At 52.2% G+C, this 13,915-nt stretch overlaps 1 protein-coding gene across 1 annotated transcript in view; it reads right to left on the bottom strand.

Annotated features, from left to right (window-relative positions):
- CNTFR (ciliary neurotrophic factor receptor) overlaps nucleotides 1-3,555 on the bottom strand; it is a 208,983-nt gene extending 205,428 nt beyond the window's left edge. Inside the window, exon 1 of the mRNA XM_074931791.1 lies at nucleotides 3,345-3,555. Coding sequence (XP_074787892.1) covers nucleotides 3,345-3,443 — 99 coding nt within the window. The 5' untranslated portion in view covers nucleotides 3,444-3,555. The remainder of the gene's footprint in view (nucleotides 1-3,344) is intronic.
- Nucleotides 3,556-13,915: the final 10,360 nt, after the last annotated feature.

Here is a 13,915-nt window from a genome sequence, read left to right as displayed (position 1 = left end):
TGCAACTGGGACTGGACCCCACACACAGAGACCCTACAGAAGAGGCGTGCTGGACAGGAGCACAGGAAATGTGTGTTGAGCCTGTGCAGGTGCCTCAGTTTCCCCATCTGTCCATCAGCCTCAATGCAGCTTGCCCTCTCTTATTTTGCTCATCCCTCCTCATTCAGCTATTAACTCTTGTGAGGAGAGGCACCCCATGGACAGCACCTAGAGCACTGGCTCCTTCCAGCATGTGCTAGCAGCATGCAAGCAAACCTCGGCAACTCATCGCCAAAATTTGGAGGAATTCTCCCCAGGGCACTGACCTGGGTATGCTGCTTTCTTCTGCAACACCGAGCAGGGACTATAGCTTAGAATAATGGGGAAGTAACTCAGTTCAGTGCTGACAAAGCATCACAAGCCCCAGCGGGGTGGGAGGGGAGGAGGTGTCCTTCCCTCACGCTGCCATGCCTGGTATACATCATGTTTAGGGCCAGGCATACGTCACCGACACAAAATGGACAAATTGGAGGGATTTCAGAAAAACGAGCGACAAAAATGATCAGGAGGCAGAAGGGATTGATTTACAAGGGGAGATTGAAAGAGCTGCGATCAGTCTAGCTGGGCTGAGCAAGTACTGACAGAAGCAGTTGGATGCTAATCTGCAAATGGGATGAAAACGATATGGGAAGGAATAATTTAGCATCTTCAGCAGCAATGGGATGAAATTAAGGGGAACTTGGGGCTGAGTAGGTAAGGAAAACAAAAAACAAAAAAACCAAGCCAAAATAAAACTAATTTTGTAGTTCTGCATGGCTCTCTTTATCAAAACACACGAAGTCCCCAAAACTCTTTCTGTCTAGGACAAGGACCCCTGGGAGCAATCATGCCTGTGCCTAAGAAGGTGTGCTCACACACGCTGCATGCACACATACAGAGCCCTTTCCCACCCCTGACTCACACTCAGGAAAGCAGCAGGGCCTCCACGTTAACCCGAGAGGATGGAGTCTTGCAGGAAAGAAGCAGAGAGCGAAGGCTAAAGCTGCTGAGAGAGGTGGGAAGGTCCCCACAGAAGGATGCCTTTGCACTCTCAGGTCTGGATGGGGTTGGGGAGGGGGGAAGGTGCTGAGGCAGCTTCCTGCAAAGTCACAGGAGTGAGCTCAGCTGCGAGCACTCAGATATTTACACACAAACAGCACATTAGTCAGCAACTCCCATTTGTCAGGCGTAATGGCAGCGGCAGCAATAATAAACGACAGAGCCGAGAGACAGGCTCCCCAGGCGCACACCCAGCCCCAGTCTGAGCTGGAGCAGGATGCATTCCTCCAGCTTGCTGGGGAATTAACTGAGAGTGGCCAGGAGCTGTGGTTCGCACCCGCAAAACTCCTGCTGCTGGCTTTGGACAGTCGGCCACATCTCCGAAAGCTGAGCCTTGGCTGCACACTTATTTGTACGTGTATGTGCATCACAAGCTTTAAAGCTCTGAGAGGTACCAGGGCTTCTTCCTTCCCAAGTCCAGGAGGTGCTGAGCACCTTCCATGGGGATGGGGGCTCAGTGCCTTGGCAGGATTGGGTCCCCTCGGGGTAAATCAGACTGAAGATAACACATAATCATCAGATAGTGGCTTGGCCTGCTCTGACAATAGGCTCTGATGAAGTTATCCTAAAGGGCTGTTCCAAAGAACACTGCCAGGAATGGGGCTCTCATTTTCAAAGCACAGCCTGTCTCAGAAAAGTCTACCCTCCCCAACGAGCTCTGGTCCCAGCAAGATGCTGGTCGGACATGAGCATCCCTTGCCCATCTCCAGCCTTCACAGCAAAGCTCTAACTCCTCGCGGAGGGGCAGGGCAGGGAGCAAGAACGGCTGCTCCCGCATATCTGCACGTTTCGTAGGAAGCAGCTAGTGTCCCTGCCTCTCTGCCTGCACACACAGCCAGTAGGACCAGCAGTGGCGTGTGCAGGTTGTGTCCCTCACAGAGGTAAACAACACGCGTGCACTGAGAGCAGGCACGGTCAGAGTTAAATTAACAAGATCCTAGCAGAAGTCAGCAAGTTCGTGAACAAAAAAAAATCTGAGGAAAGGACCTCCTGGACTATCCCACAAATTAAAACACAAAGAGACATGAAAAAGAAATCAAATAGCTTTGCAGGCAAACCCCTTTCTGCAACCTGTGCTCTGAACAGACCTACACGTGTCTATAAGCATGGGGCGGGGAAGAAAGAGGCTTTCTAAGAGAATGAAGGAGAAGTGCCCATCTTTATACCGAGAAAGTTTAGCGGATTGAGAAAAAAACTGCCAGAGAAGCCAGGGAAGCTGAAACATCCAGACCAGGTTCTGTCCCCAGCGAAGGCATCGCAAATTAGCTCATGCGCTGGTTGGAGTCCCAATCCAGTTTTAAGATTGCAGCGGGGGAAGTCACCAAGATCTGGAAATGTCAGGGAGTTTGTGCAGCAAAGGGATCGGTGTGTATTATGCAATTCTGGAAAGCAGCCCTCGTACTCACGCTCGGGATGAACTGCCTAGCCCAGGGAGAGCAGTTCCACAGAAGCGCCATGCAGACGCTTTTCTTATAAAATCATACCACCCCCACAAAAAAAAAAAAAAAAAAGGATTTTTTTTTTAAAAAAAAGAAGAAATCAGCACTGCCACTGCAGAGGAAAGGGCAGATTGCGCCTCTGGAGAAACGAAAAAAAAGTCTGCTCTCCCGCCTAGGAAATCCACGGGCTCCGTTTTACAAAGAGCCACCCCGCAACCTCGGCTCCAGCCCTGCTCATGCAATGCAGCAAGCAGGAGGGATCATCCCCTCCCTGCCTTCAACCTGATGCCGCTCGCAGCGGCCGCGATGCCCTCCCCGCTGGGGAAGGGGGGGTGTCCCGCCGTGCCTCCCCGCCGCGGACCCGCTGCCCTGGGGGGCGGTGGGGGGGTGCGGGGCCACCCCGACCCCGTGCCCCCCATCCCTCCCCCGCCGGGAACGCCCGGCCGGGGCGCAGGCGGACGCACAGGCACGGCGGAGCAGGGAAGTAAGTTGCCCAAACTGTCTCCTCCGGGGGTTTCGCCCCCTGCCCCGGCGGCGGCGCGGGGAGCAGACGCGCAGCCCACGGCGGGGCGCGGACACGCGTGGGCGCGCTGGGGAAAGGTGCGCGGCTGCGGGGCGGGCGGGGACACCAGACGCGGGGTGTGTGTGTGGGGGAGAAACAAGCGTTCCTCTTCCCCCCCCCTCCCCTTTTTCACCCCCCAGAAAGGCAGCGGCGCTCCGGCGGCGGGCACCGGGACTCGCCTCCCCTGACCCCCGCTGCCTCCCCCCGTCCCGCGGGTGCGGGGGGGAGTCACCACCTCCCTCCGGCCCCGGCCGCCCGGTACTCACGGCGCCCTCCTCGCCGCCGCTCCCAGCACTACCCCATGCAACCACCGGCTGCTTCTGCACCGGCTCGGGGGCTATAAGCTCTTTTAAACTCCAGCACATAACCCATGTGACCGCAGAAGCCACTGGTAAGGAGCGCCGGGGAGCCAGCGATGAGCTCAGCCCGCACCCCCCGGCACAGCGCCGCGGACGCGCTCCCGGCCCCGCCGCGCGTACCCGCTCCACGCCCGCACACACACACACACACTCACACACACAGAGACAGACACAAACCCAAACCCACGCGCGCCCGGGCACACGCCCCTGCGGACACGCAGCCTCCTCCCTCCCCACCTCCCCGCGGATGCTGAGCGGGAGGGAGGCACCGCACACACGTACCCCCGCAAGACCCCCCGCGCAATTGCAGACGGCGGAGCACACTCGTGAAAGTACCGCGAGTGCGGGGCCACGCACGCACACACCACACACGGCACAGTCCCTGCCTGCCTGGACAGCGGGCACGCTGCAAGCCCCCCCGCCTCCCCCCAGATGCACGCCCAAGTGAAGGCAGAGCATGCTGGCGGCCCCTTGCACACACATGTGTGCCCCATGCACACGGAGCCACGCACATGTGGCCTTGCACAGTGGACCCTCCGCACTCTCCCCGCCCCCATCGAGAGGTGCAGACCCAAATGAAGGCACCCCCTGTGCACCCCTACACACATCCTCGCATGCTTGCAAGTGCCCCAGCCCCTTGCACAAGCACCCTCTTGAAGTGCGCAACGAAAGCGCCACACGCAGAGGCAGACTGAAATGAAAGCACCGCACTCACATGCACGCCACACAACTGAACACCCAGCGCACGCAAGACTGCGCGCTCACACCCTCTTGCACAACCGATGCACAAGCTAGGTGGGACGCCCGCACGGGTGCCCACCTTTCCCTCTCAAGTGCAACCTGCTGGTGCGTGTTGAACAAGACCATCCATCGCACCCCCACGGACTCGGGGTCCCCCGTGGTACGTGGGGTTGTTCCATTTCCCATTGCAGGTAAAGACTGTGAACGTGTCGGGGTCTGTGGGGCGAAGAGGACAGGCGTCCTCCTGTGCTGTGCACAACGACTCCCGACAAGTCAGAAGCTGAGCAGCCGGGCCAGGGTTGCCAGGCCAGGGAGCCTGCTCCAGCCGTGGAACGACGGAATTCGGGAGTGCCAGGGTGAAATGTGCCAAGGAGGGACGGGAGCCGGGTGTGAGGCTTTGGTGTGCAAAAGGCTGGGACAGGCAGGCCTGGCTGGGCAGGTGCAGGCGTGTGCTGCTGGGGCACGCCAGCAACACGTGTGAGAAGGCAGAGCTGGCAGGCAGAGGGCTTCACTGCGAGTTGAGTTATGGAAAATGACTCTTTCCAAGGAATTGCTAAAATTAAAGCAGCAGCGAGGCCAAACGAGCAGGAGCCAAAGGGGAGGGTGAGCAAGGACAGCCGAGCAGCCTCAGGGCAAGGAAGGGCAGGGTGGGCAGGAGGGGAAGTCAGCCTCACAGGGTTCCCACCTCTCCCCAACTCCTGCCACCCGCACAGGCAATTGCAAACATTTGGGGTGGGGTGGGGGGGCTGGATCTGGGGAAAGGCTGATTTGCACCGTGATGGCACTGGGTGGGGGATGCCATGGGGCAGGGGGGTCTGGGAGGAATAGCTCTTCCCAGCCACATCCCCTGCTTGGCTGCCAGCATGCAGATAAATACCTCAGTTTCCTCAGCCTGGAAGAGACAATGCCCATGGAGAAACTGCCTGATGGCTGCCAGGGGCTAGGTGCCAGCGAGGGGCAGAGACCGGTGCTGATGGGGGCTTTTTGGGGAGCCCTGCAGAGCCCTACAACTTATTATGGGAGTCCTCTGCCCTGGCCCCCAGCCCAGAGACTGTGGCAGGGCTGGGGTGCTGCTCCCTGGCCATCAACACTTGGGTCGGCAGTAAGGGCTGTTTCAGTTTCCAGATATCCGAGTGTTCCCAGCACAATAACCCTGTGACTCAGGAAACAGCACATGTGAGAAAACTCTGCAGAGAGGACTTAGGAGAAATACTCCCACTGGCATGTTCCCACTTTCCCTGGCATCACAGGACTTCTGGGCTGCAGAAAACAACAGTAGTAAAAACAACAAACAAAACCTTTCTTCCTGATCTTTGTGTTAAAGAAAAAAAAAAAAAAAAGAGAAGGTAATCTTTGGGCCAGCCTACAAAAGCCAATCTATTTTGTTCCAACTAGATATATGTTGATCAAATTAAAGATACCACCTCTTGCTGCAGTCCTGGCCTCACACAGACAATGTCACACAGGCGGAGGATGGGAGCTGAGCGGAAGCCAGCTTTCGTCTAGTTTTTCATTGATGTTACTAAAAGCCACTATTAATTGGATGGAAATAATGATGTTTTGTCTCAGACAAAGGTTCACAATAAATTATCTGTTTCTTGTTACTGGTTTTATCCATGAAGAATAACCAGCATGTTGGGGCTCTGGGGGACTTTGTGACAGATAATAGCAGGTCCTGAAAAAACAGGAGGGAAAACTAAGAGCATAGAGGGGTTGTGTCCAGGGCTGTTCAGCAGATTGCAGCAGAGAGGGAGAATGACGTTCCTGCCCAGAGACTCTATACCTGGTTGAAATAGTCACAAAATGAAGAAGATGAAAGAAAATCCCAAACCCTTTCTCTCCCGCTTCATCCCTCCAGCCCAACTGTCAGCCAGGATCAGGCCTGAAAAAGGAGTAAAATCTGTGCAGGAAGGAGTAACTCTCAGATGCCACTGGGAAATGTGTCAGGAGAGCAGGTGGGTTTGTGGGGACAGGGATGGAAAGATGCCTCAGCACCAACAGGTCCAGGAGGAGAGCTGGACTCAGGGCAAGGATTTTCCTCTAGCTTATGAGCCAACATCAGGTCATCACCATGGGCTGCTTTCCCCATCCACTGTACCCCAGTGGGAGCCACCTGGAGAAAGCAAAGGGCTCATTGCAAGCCTGTACACCGATGTTCAACCAGGAGGTCATCACCAAGAATGTCACTCTACCCCATTGTGTGCCACCCACCTGCCTCCAGCAGCAGTGGTACCCCAAGCAGGGGGGAGGATGCTTCACAGCTGTATGATGACAGTATGATAGAGCCAAGCCATGGTTAGATCCTGAACTTTTTGGGCTGGACTTGGCCAGTTGTAAAGCAACACAAATACCTTGGACACCTGGGGCCAAAGCTCAGGGGACAGCATTTGCCTGGTTGTACACCAGAGCTGCGTATGTATAAGGTGAGAGTCCGAACCAGTGTTTTTCCAAGCGATTTATTTGATACTTCGTGGCAAACATCTGACTAAGTTACTCCCAGATTATTCAACCATCGGGAGAGCTGATTGAATGATTACCAGTGAATCATTTGTTCAAAGCAAAATGCCCAAATTCCTACACCGAACTGCTGGCAGGCAACACACAGATAAGTTTCATTATTCCAAAATCCCCGAGTTCACATCAGCCTCTTAAGTCTGTGCTCCTCGCTCATGGCTTCCCCAAAATACCCGCCCCCTGCCCGACCCCTTGCCACCGGCAGGAGCAAGGTGAATAGGAGACGTGGGGAACCATTCCTTGAATTCCTGCTGGACTTCAGGCGAACAACAACACAGCAGGCTGAGCTAGGAGCCTTGTCTCTTGCCTTTGCACAAAAGAGATTCTCCGGAGGGGGAAAAAACCCACAACAATGGTGAGGAAACGTACAGGGTAGGCAAAGAAAGCAGTTGACCTGGCATGCCGCAGGCCAGAAAAAAGTACAAATGATCTTGCAAAGAAGCAGGAAAAGATGGGAGCTACGGAGCCAACGAGCTTTTTACTATCCCGATTTAATCATCTTCTCAGCAAATGCTCCCCACGAGGAACAAGAGGGGAAAGCAAGATCATGAAAAGATTGCAGGCAAAGGAATTCTGCTGGTACTCCTGGACTGATTAAAATTCCTCAGGACTCATGGCAGGAGAGATTATTTTATGTAAATCTTCACCTTGTCTTTATTACATTCGCCAAACTTCTTCCTGTGTAGATAGCAGGGAACGGCGGGAGGTGCGTGCGAAAGACAAAGATGGAGATAATAAGTACAGGACTTGGCTGTAGCTTTCCAGCCTGTTACCCATGTGCCTGCGAAGGCTGATGGTGGTGCGTGTCTGTGTGCATGCATACAGCAAGGTGTGAGTGAGGAGAGGCTGTGGGGACCTCCCAGAGCCTGGACAGGGTGTGATGTGGCCATATGTGTGTGCAAAGGTTTGTGTGGGAGAAAATCCTGTCCTTGGATGCAACCCTGATCATGGGTATCAGGTGGCTCGGACATGAGTGATTAGCATGATTTGGGATGCAGAGGGGTGCAGAAGGATTGAGGTCCAACCGGTCAGCTAAAATATGTGAGTAAAGTTTCCATGTGCAGCAAGGATGTCAGGTTGTGCACGCTGTTATCAAACCGCTCCTGGAAAACAGAGATTGGCATATGGTGAGACCCCTTGCTGCTACTGCCGGGTAAGATTTCGATGACAAAGTACCGCCTGACACCTGTTATAAATAACGTCTGTCCCATCACCCACTCAGCACATGGCCCACTGCTGCCAGCGCCTTGCTCGGAAGAGGCTCAGCGTGGAATGAAAGCCATATTTAAAATACATTTTCGCATATGTCTTTCTGAGTGAGGAACAACGGGAGAGGGGTCTGGAAAAGGTTTCCCCCAGCACTTTTCTCCCTTGGCCTCACAAGCACAACCCCATGCAATCTCAGGCAAGAACCAAGACCTTACAATGATCATGTTTTGCATCACTATTTTGTGAATATTCTGGATTAAAGGATGGGTGTTGCAATGCCTCTGGAACTGGGAAATCAGCACCATAATCCTGCGTATTTGCCAGGTAGAGTGTTTTTCCCCTGTAGACCAGGACATCTTACAGGAGTGGGACAGCGCTGTCAGGTTTGGGGACTGTGAAGGTGCCAGAGGGATGTGGCTGGCACAAGGCACACACAGACTATTGAGCATCTTCAGGAGGGGAACTGGGCATCCTTCCTGACCCAGCCTCCAGCCCTTCCTGTAACAGGATTGCACCCAAACCACCGAAGGGTCTGCAGTCTTTTACACATGGCAGAGGTGCTCTCATTGCCATTGAGAAAGCAAGGATGTCCTGACAGTTGTGGCTCTTGCCTGTATTGGGAACCCTCCACCACAAAACCTTACCAGTCACCAGTCATGTGTGAGCCTGCCCCAAGCTGTGTCCCATGCCAGCACAGCTGGTTCATCCCCAACCATCTCCCTGTGGATTAACACCTCAAGACAGGCTAGCATCTGCTGCAGCATGGCTCCTTGCTCTGGTTGCAGGACTGGCTTCTATCATGAATCATCTTCCTCACATAGAAAGCAGAAGCCAAGGATTAAAGCAGTTTGAAGTTTTTAGTGTGAAAAGGTTGGATTTAGAAGAAAAAAGTGACAGAGATGGTTTATGAATGTCTTGGTGAGCCATTTGCCAACCCCTGCTCCCACAATTTTCCAAAGGATTTTTTTTTGAGAGGGGAAATTAATTTTGTGCCATTTTATCTCATTTTGCCTTGAGCTGAAAAGAATGATTCCCCCAGAAACCCACATTTTGGGTAAATATAATATTGCGGTTAAAAGAATTCTGGGAAATCTCAGGAGAAATCAAAGGTGACTCAGTTTCAAACTGTGCAAGTCAGAAACACCTGGGAAACATCAGTGCTGGGTGCAGGGAGCAGAGAAGGAGAGGAGGGAGAGGTCCCCATCTCTGCCAGCAGCCCCCATAAGTTCCTGCTGGCTGCCTTTGGAGTGGGAGAGCCCCAGTGGGAAATCACTGTTCCAGATATGATGCCTGGAAAGAGATACCACCACCACCTCCATTCCTGTGCTCCCCATTATCTGGGTCTCAATGAGTATTAAACTTTCAAAGATGAATTTCTTGTAATGATTTGCTGGGTTTCTCATCCTTACTCTTAAGGGTAAAGTCCTGTAAGCCCAAAACCTCAACCAAGCAAGTGAAACCCTCTCGGGCTGTCCCACCCTCACCCTGTAGCTTCTTGGTGCCTCTATGTAGGGTGCGTCTACACCGTGAGGATGGATGACTCCCGTGCTCACTAATGAAAGCATGGACACATATAGCCCTTATCTAGCAAGGAGAAATATCCCCTTTTCTTCCTGCTTCTGCATCCTCCACCTCATTCTGCTTCCTCCATCTCCTCTCCTTCACTACCCATGTCCCAGCCTTCCCTTCCTTCAGCATCACCACTGCCAAGATGAAAATTAGACAAATATTTGCTTTTCTCTCCCACAACCTGGCAAAATCACAGGGCATTAAGCACACCTGCCTGTTTACTGCATGTTGAAATGTTTCAGTTCTGACCCTTTAACACTGCTCTGTTTTTCAGCATAGATCCATTTGGCTCCTGCTCAAAACTGAGAAGCAGACACTTTCTTTGCAAAAATGCCAGAATGGGACATTAAGACAAATTTCATAACTGCTTTTTATCATGTCCTCAGAGCAGGAAGGGCACCAACACATTCCTCTTCTCAAAACTTCAGTTTTGAGAATTTTCAATTAGAAAACATCCCCCCCCCCCCAAAAAAAAAAAAAAAAAAAAAAAGAAAAGTCTCAAACAGCCTCATCTTGGAGTCTGTTATCTGAGCCCAAACACATCTGTTTTCACAAGAGAACTGATAGGTATCTTCTCACTGGATTTGCGTGATATTGCCTGTTTTGGGAACACCTTGCTGCCTAGGACAATGTGCCACTGGGGACTAGAAACACTGGTCCTGGGAGCATTCAACAACTATCTGCCGAGAAGACCTAATGGTCCAAATATTCTCTGTGAAACGCAAAACTATCCTGACCAAAACTGTTCAGCTGTGACTTCCTGAAAGGTGTTGAAAAATCTGGCAGGGTGCGGAAAAGCCCATGAAATTTCCTTGGGAAATTGGGCCGGCATTGCAAAAGGCTGCCGAAATTTCTCAGTTTCATCCAGGTGGAGATTCAAGCCCTCACGAGAAACAAGAAAATCTGCATCTCCCCTGATACCTCGATGAGAAACAGCAAGCTAGCAGAACTTCAGGTGCTGTAAATTTTGATTCCCTGACAGCAACTTTAGCAAAGCTTCCCACCTAGAGGAGGGAAATTCATTATACTTGCACAGCTTCTTTGTTTGAACTGAAAAAAGCTCCTATGGAAGTTTTGGGTGATTTTGGAGCTGGAGGAGGCTACTGAAATACTGATGCTCTGGAGGCTTCGAGGAGGGGTCTGAGACTGCATACCCTCTGCATGGAGAGGACTGTCTTCACCCCCTAAGGCCAGGCACGGACTTTTCCCCCTCCGTCCCTCTTTGCTTGGATGCTTATAGAGATGTGCCAGCGATTTCCAACCATCCCTCGCATACCTCCTGCCTCGTTAGCAGCAAGTTCCGCTTGGCATGAAAGAAATGTTGCTAAGCGGAAAGGATGCAGCCATCACAGGTGACAAGAGGAGTATTTTTCCAGCAGGGTCTCAGGGGAAGGAGGGGAAAATACAAATAAAAGGACTCTTTTTTGCTTCGGCAGCTCCTGCCACCCTCGGCGCGCCGCGGGATAATTCTCCTTGCTTGCAGTGCCATCTCCCGGCAGGGTCTGCTCGGGGAACGCCTGCGGATGCTCTGCGCTTGCGGAGTGCTGTGGGGGTGAGGCTGGGAGCGTATTTCGGAAGGGCTGGATTGCTTCCCCCAGCCTGCCAGCGGCTGGGTTGAGCACCGAGGGGCTGAGCTTTCAGGGGAAAAAAAAAAGCAAACGCCCCCCCCCCCCCCCCCCCAGTTTTCTTCGACCTTTCCCTGCATTAATATAAGAGATGCCTTGCATGTGGGGCTTCTAAATAAGACAAACTTTCTCTGAAGTGTAGGATGACAGAGACCATTGCTAAATCTGATGCCTGAACATAAGAGGAAAAGTGATGCTGGACATTGCAGAATGGTGTAAATCTAAAGGTCCCTGAGATGCGCTCAGGGTGACTGTTTGCTGTGCCTACATCCTTCCCCTGTCCTTTGCCTGTTCTTGCAGCTATGTGGGGAAGCAAGAGCTTGTCCTTCTCCTGTGTCTGCAAAGCATCAGGCAGCGGGCCCTGGACTCTTCAGGTACTCCTGGGAGAGCAACAGTGATATGAAGGAGGAAGAGTGTTAAGAAGCATCAGTTTCCACCCCTGTAAGTGGCTCTTGTTCCATCAGAGGTTTGGAGCACCAGTTTTGCTTCCGTGAGTGTGTACTTGGGTTTAGGAGTGTTGAGATGCTCATCATCTGAGATCTACACTGGCTGCTGCAGCAGGGGTGTAGTCAGGACAGGACCTGGCTCCCAATGTGAAATGACCCTGGGACATCTGTGGAAACAGACAAGGGGGGTAGCGGACACCTCTCAGCCAGTTAAGTGTTCCCTCAAGGATATGCAATCCATCAGACAAGGCAGGCAGAGGCAAGGGGAGAGACCAGGGAACAGAGAGGCAACCAGATTTCCTCATGGGGTGGGACAACCCAGATTTTGGTGTGCCAGATCCCAGCTTGTCCCCACCAGTGGTCCTGCTCAGCTTTGGCTGTGCCCAGGTCAGCTACATCCCATGTGCACATACCACAGGCTGGATTCTTCCCACAGGCTCCTGCCACCTCTGAGCCATCCAGGGAGCAAACCCCAATTTGGAACTTCATCTTTCTCTGCCTCTCAGCACCTCCCAAACACCTGGATCCTGTCAGGCCAGAGAAGAGATGCCTCCCCTTGATCAGCATCATTTCAAGCCCATGGTATGAGCCTGCTGTAACCCTAGCACATGGGATGTAACAGCTCCTGCCATGTCACTCGCTGTGGTAATAAGTGATAAATAATTGCAGTGACCTGCCCTGTAGACCACAGCTGTACTTAGAGGCCTCTGTGGAGGTCAGGGCTCTGGGAGAGGTGTGATGGGTACTAATGGCTGTCCCTACAGTGCTAATTTAAGTAAGGATGGAAACGAAAGCACATCAGCTCTTATTTTCACGTAATGGACTGATAGGAGAGCTGTGAGAGCATTTTGTCAAGCAGTGAAGATCAAGCTCTTGGTTTCCTTCCCCTTCTCTTCTAGTGCAGTGTTTTGTTTTTTCCTCCTGGTACATCCTTCAAGCTCTTGGAGTCCTGCACCCAGAAGTGGGTGCAGAAGTGCGTCGTCACTATCTCTGGGGCAAGCATGAGGCATTCTTTTATTCAGACTTGATAAGTCATCTTAAGCTCTGCTTACGGACCACAGAAGAGTATGGGAGACTCGCAATTCTCTTGGTCTCTCTGTATCAATACAGGCTATTTTCCTGAAAGAGGTACAAAAATCCTGTGCTTGATGCAGAAGTCCTCAGGCTGGCAGGAGGAACCAGGTTTACACCAAGCAACAAGTCAGACCAGATGATCAAAATGGTCCTCGCTGGCCTTAAAGTTTATGAATGCTGTTTAAAGGCCTGGGAGCTCTGCTTTGGTCAGTTGGTTTCAGCGAAAAGCCTTTGAATTTCGATTGCTTTCCCATTCAGCTAAGTCCCAATTCAATTTCTTCTGGACAAGTTTATCATCTTCCTCCTGCCAGCCAGGCGCTTTAATTTCGAACATTGTCTTCTGTTGCCCATCTAGTTCAGGCTGCTTCAGCCTTTTCCAGGCAAACTGAGATGTAAAGGGCCATCCCAGGACAGGCAGCTCTTCCTGCCAGCTTGCCCCAAAACCCTGTGTCAGTGCTGCCAGAAGCAGGCAGGGGTTGTGGGGTAGGGGGCTGGTTGGCACCACACTCACAGCCATGGTCAATACCCTGTAATCCCAAGCATCCTTAAAACTAAAGCAGGGAGGGAAAGGACTGCCAGGGATAGATTAGTGTTGGCTGCTGACAGGGAATCAGCCAGGCAAGAAAAAGAACTGGAAAAAAAGAGCAAGATGAGATGTGAATGCTCTCAGCTGCAGGGAAATGATATTTCTTGTACCAACAGTGAACACAGCAATAGGAAAAGGCTTTGGATGTAAGCATCCTGATTTTTTAAAGTATGCTCCTGCTGCCACTGTAACAGCATGTGCTTGCAGATAAAGGGTGTTTGGAAGGAGTGTGAAAAGCAGGAGCACAGTTCCCTGAGTAATTTAATTTCTTCCACAGAGATCTTCAGTGTGGGAGCAGGCAGCACAAGCTGCCCCACAATCTTGCAAGGGATGTGGTCAGCACAGTGCGTGCCAAAATCTAGGCTTTTTTTTATGGAGAATTGTGAATGAATGAAGATCCTCTGGTGGTTTCCTCATGGACCAGAGCTTTCTCCAGTTGCAAAGGCTGCTGAGGGCATCTGCCAGCCTTGGGCTGCAGAGGTGAGGAAAGGAACACAGCTGGAAACGGGTAGCAAAATGGTGCAGATGGGGTGTGGAAGCAGCTACACCAGATGAGCTCGTGGAAATAGTTAATTCAAGGAGGAGGGGATCACACTTCCAGGAAAACTTCAGTGCCCAAAGTCTTAGGTGCACTGGCTCAGCAGCACAGCTCTTGTGTCTCTGTACCTCGACTCTGTCATCAGATATATATGCAGGGCTATCCTGTGCTTACAC

Source organism: Athene noctua, chromosome Z (genome assembly GCF_965140245.1).
Source record: "Athene noctua chromosome Z, bAthNoc1.hap1.1, whole genome shotgun sequence".
NCBI classification, from domain to species: Eukaryota; Metazoa; Chordata; class Aves; order Strigiformes; family Strigidae; genus Athene; species Athene noctua.
This window is presented reverse-complemented; position numbering and strand designations above follow the sequence as displayed.